At 39.6% G+C, this 2183-nt stretch overlaps 1 protein-coding gene across 7 annotated transcripts in view; it reads left to right on the top strand.

Moving 5' to 3' along the window:
- LOC107087272 (potassium voltage-gated channel subfamily H member 7-like) overlaps positions 1–2183 on the top strand; it is a 129340-nt gene that overhangs the window by 117716 nt on the left and 9441 nt on the right. For all 7 annotated transcript variants that reach the window (XM_015378788.1, XM_015378760.1, XM_015378813.1 and 4 more), the window contains one exon: positions 1498–1767. In XM_015378788.1, coding sequence (XP_015234274.1) covers positions 1498–1767 — 270 coding nt within the window. The remainder of the gene's footprint in view (positions 1–1497; positions 1768–2183) is intronic.

Below are 2183 nucleotides of genomic sequence, written 5' to 3'. Positions count from 1 at the left end.
TATTCTTATTTTTTTTTTTAGTAATTAAAATATTTCTGTTATTCTTGTTGTATTGAAAAGGGTATCGAGTATCGAATATTTTACTTAGTATCGGTATCGAGTTGAAAAGTTTAGTATCGTGACAACCCTAGTGCATTTTCATTATTAATCCGTGTCCTCCATTGAAACTTTGAGCTAAACAAACTGACAATTATTTCTACAGCGACATAACCGTAATTGCATAAATCTAAACAAGGACACCCAATGGAAAAGTTGGAGCAGCTGCAAATCCAATATGACCGACACACTAAAATGTAGTGAAAGTTGCTGGGCTCCCTAGCCCTTCTGATGTTTTGCATCTTTTTAAACCGCTTTTCCTTTTTGTCATAACATAAAGATATCTCCTTTGTTAGCATGTCCTGCTAATCGAGTTCTCTGACCTCCATTTAGGATGTGATGTCATTTTAACCTCAGACTCCAGAGATAAATTTGGAGACCAAAATTAGGACACTATTTTTAAGGTGACTGCTACATGTTTAACTCCTGCAGGCCAGTAGGTGGCGCATGTCACTACCGGATCTGTACTGGTAGCACAATCCATACCATCAGCTAATTTAAGCATGTGCAACCAAATATGCATCTCCACCTCTATTTTAATTTGTAAAAAGACCTTAATTACATTTTCCCTCCCTAAATAAGGAAGCGTACTTAACTATAATGTGTTAAAGGTTAATAATGTATTTCCTGAGAAAATAAATGCATTAAAATCCTTTATTTTATCACTCATAGTAGCTTCATCTGGTCTGTTCCTGTTTGGCTGTGATGCCATCCTGGAGAGAAATATCAGCTGTGCTGCTGCCATCAACACCTTTGTTATAGATGTTGGAGATCAGCCTTTTTTCCAGTGTATACCTGTTTCTCTGACTGTGACTGGCTGCTCACACTGAGCCTGGTTCTGCTGGAGGTTTCTTCCTGTTAAAAGGGAGTTTTTCCTCTCTACTGTCGCTACAAGCATGCTTAGTGTGAGGGATTGCTTTCTAGTCAATGAGTCGATGCAATCAACTGGTTTTCCTTAGATAGAAAACTTTGAATCACTTTTACTGGATGATCTGGTGAACTGTAAAGTGCCTTGAGATGACGTGTGTTGTGAATTGGCGCTATAGAAATAAATGGAATTGATTAATTCAGCTTAAGCGTTTCATGGTTGATCTATTGCCCAGTTTTTAAGTTCAGTTGACCACCATGTTATTCCAGATTGGTTTTGGTTAAAAACTTTTAAGTATTTAGAGCTTTATCATCACAAATAATGTACCTAAGTTCAAAAAACTTAATCAGTCGATGTTGAAGGGCTTACAGTTTCTTCTTTAAATCTACTTGTCCTCAGTTTAACCCTCAAAGTAAGGTAGTCTCTACCTGTTGTCAGAGATAATTAGGCAACCCTGACATCCCCAAAGGCAATCTTAGCAGAGGAGTTGCTCTTCTCTCTGCAGATTTCCTGATTACCTTTTCCCCCCACAGGCTCGCACAAGGAACCAGCGGCCCCGCATTGCGACGCCAAGCAGAGCAGGAACGTCTACGCCTCGTCACCGGTTCAAGAGAGGAGAGAGTCTGATGAAGAGGAAGAAGACAATGAGGATGAGGAAGAGGAGGAGGAGGAAGAGGAGCAGAGGCCCTTGTGTTCTGGTGTGCTAGGCTACCCGGTGGTTAGGGACCATACGCTGGGTCTGGGGCTGAGCAGCGCTCCTGAGGCACAGGCTGGAGACCCGCCACAGAACCAGGAGTATAAAGGTGAGTCTGTCAGCTGATGGGTTCACTTTGAACCGTAAATAGACTTTAATGTTTACAGAAACGTGGGGCAGTAAAAGTTTTTGTTTTTAACATCTCACAAGACTTTTCCCATAAATAGTTTCTATATTTAACACCTGAGCTACAAACGGAGAATCTCTCAGTGCAAATGGGAATGACATCATTCTTAGAGAAACGTTTATGTAAGATTTCTAACTTTAGCTGATTCTATGATGGTCTACTAGCTATGGAAGAGCATTAGGGTCACTGAAAAAATAAAAAAGTTAACTGATTTTTAAATATTATTTCAGATTATTATGGGAAACTTTTTTCTCAGAATTCGGACTGAATTCTGACTTTTTCCTCTGAATTCTGACTTTAATCTCAGAATTCCGACTTTAATCTCAGAATTCCGACTT

Source organism: Cyprinodon variegatus, unplaced genomic scaffold (genome assembly GCF_000732505.1).
Source record: "Cyprinodon variegatus isolate N-32 unplaced genomic scaffold, C_variegatus-1.0 Scaffold9, whole genome shotgun sequence".
Classification (NCBI taxonomy): Eukaryota; Metazoa; Chordata; class Actinopteri; order Cyprinodontiformes; family Cyprinodontidae; genus Cyprinodon; species Cyprinodon variegatus.
This window is presented reverse-complemented; position numbering and strand designations above follow the sequence as displayed.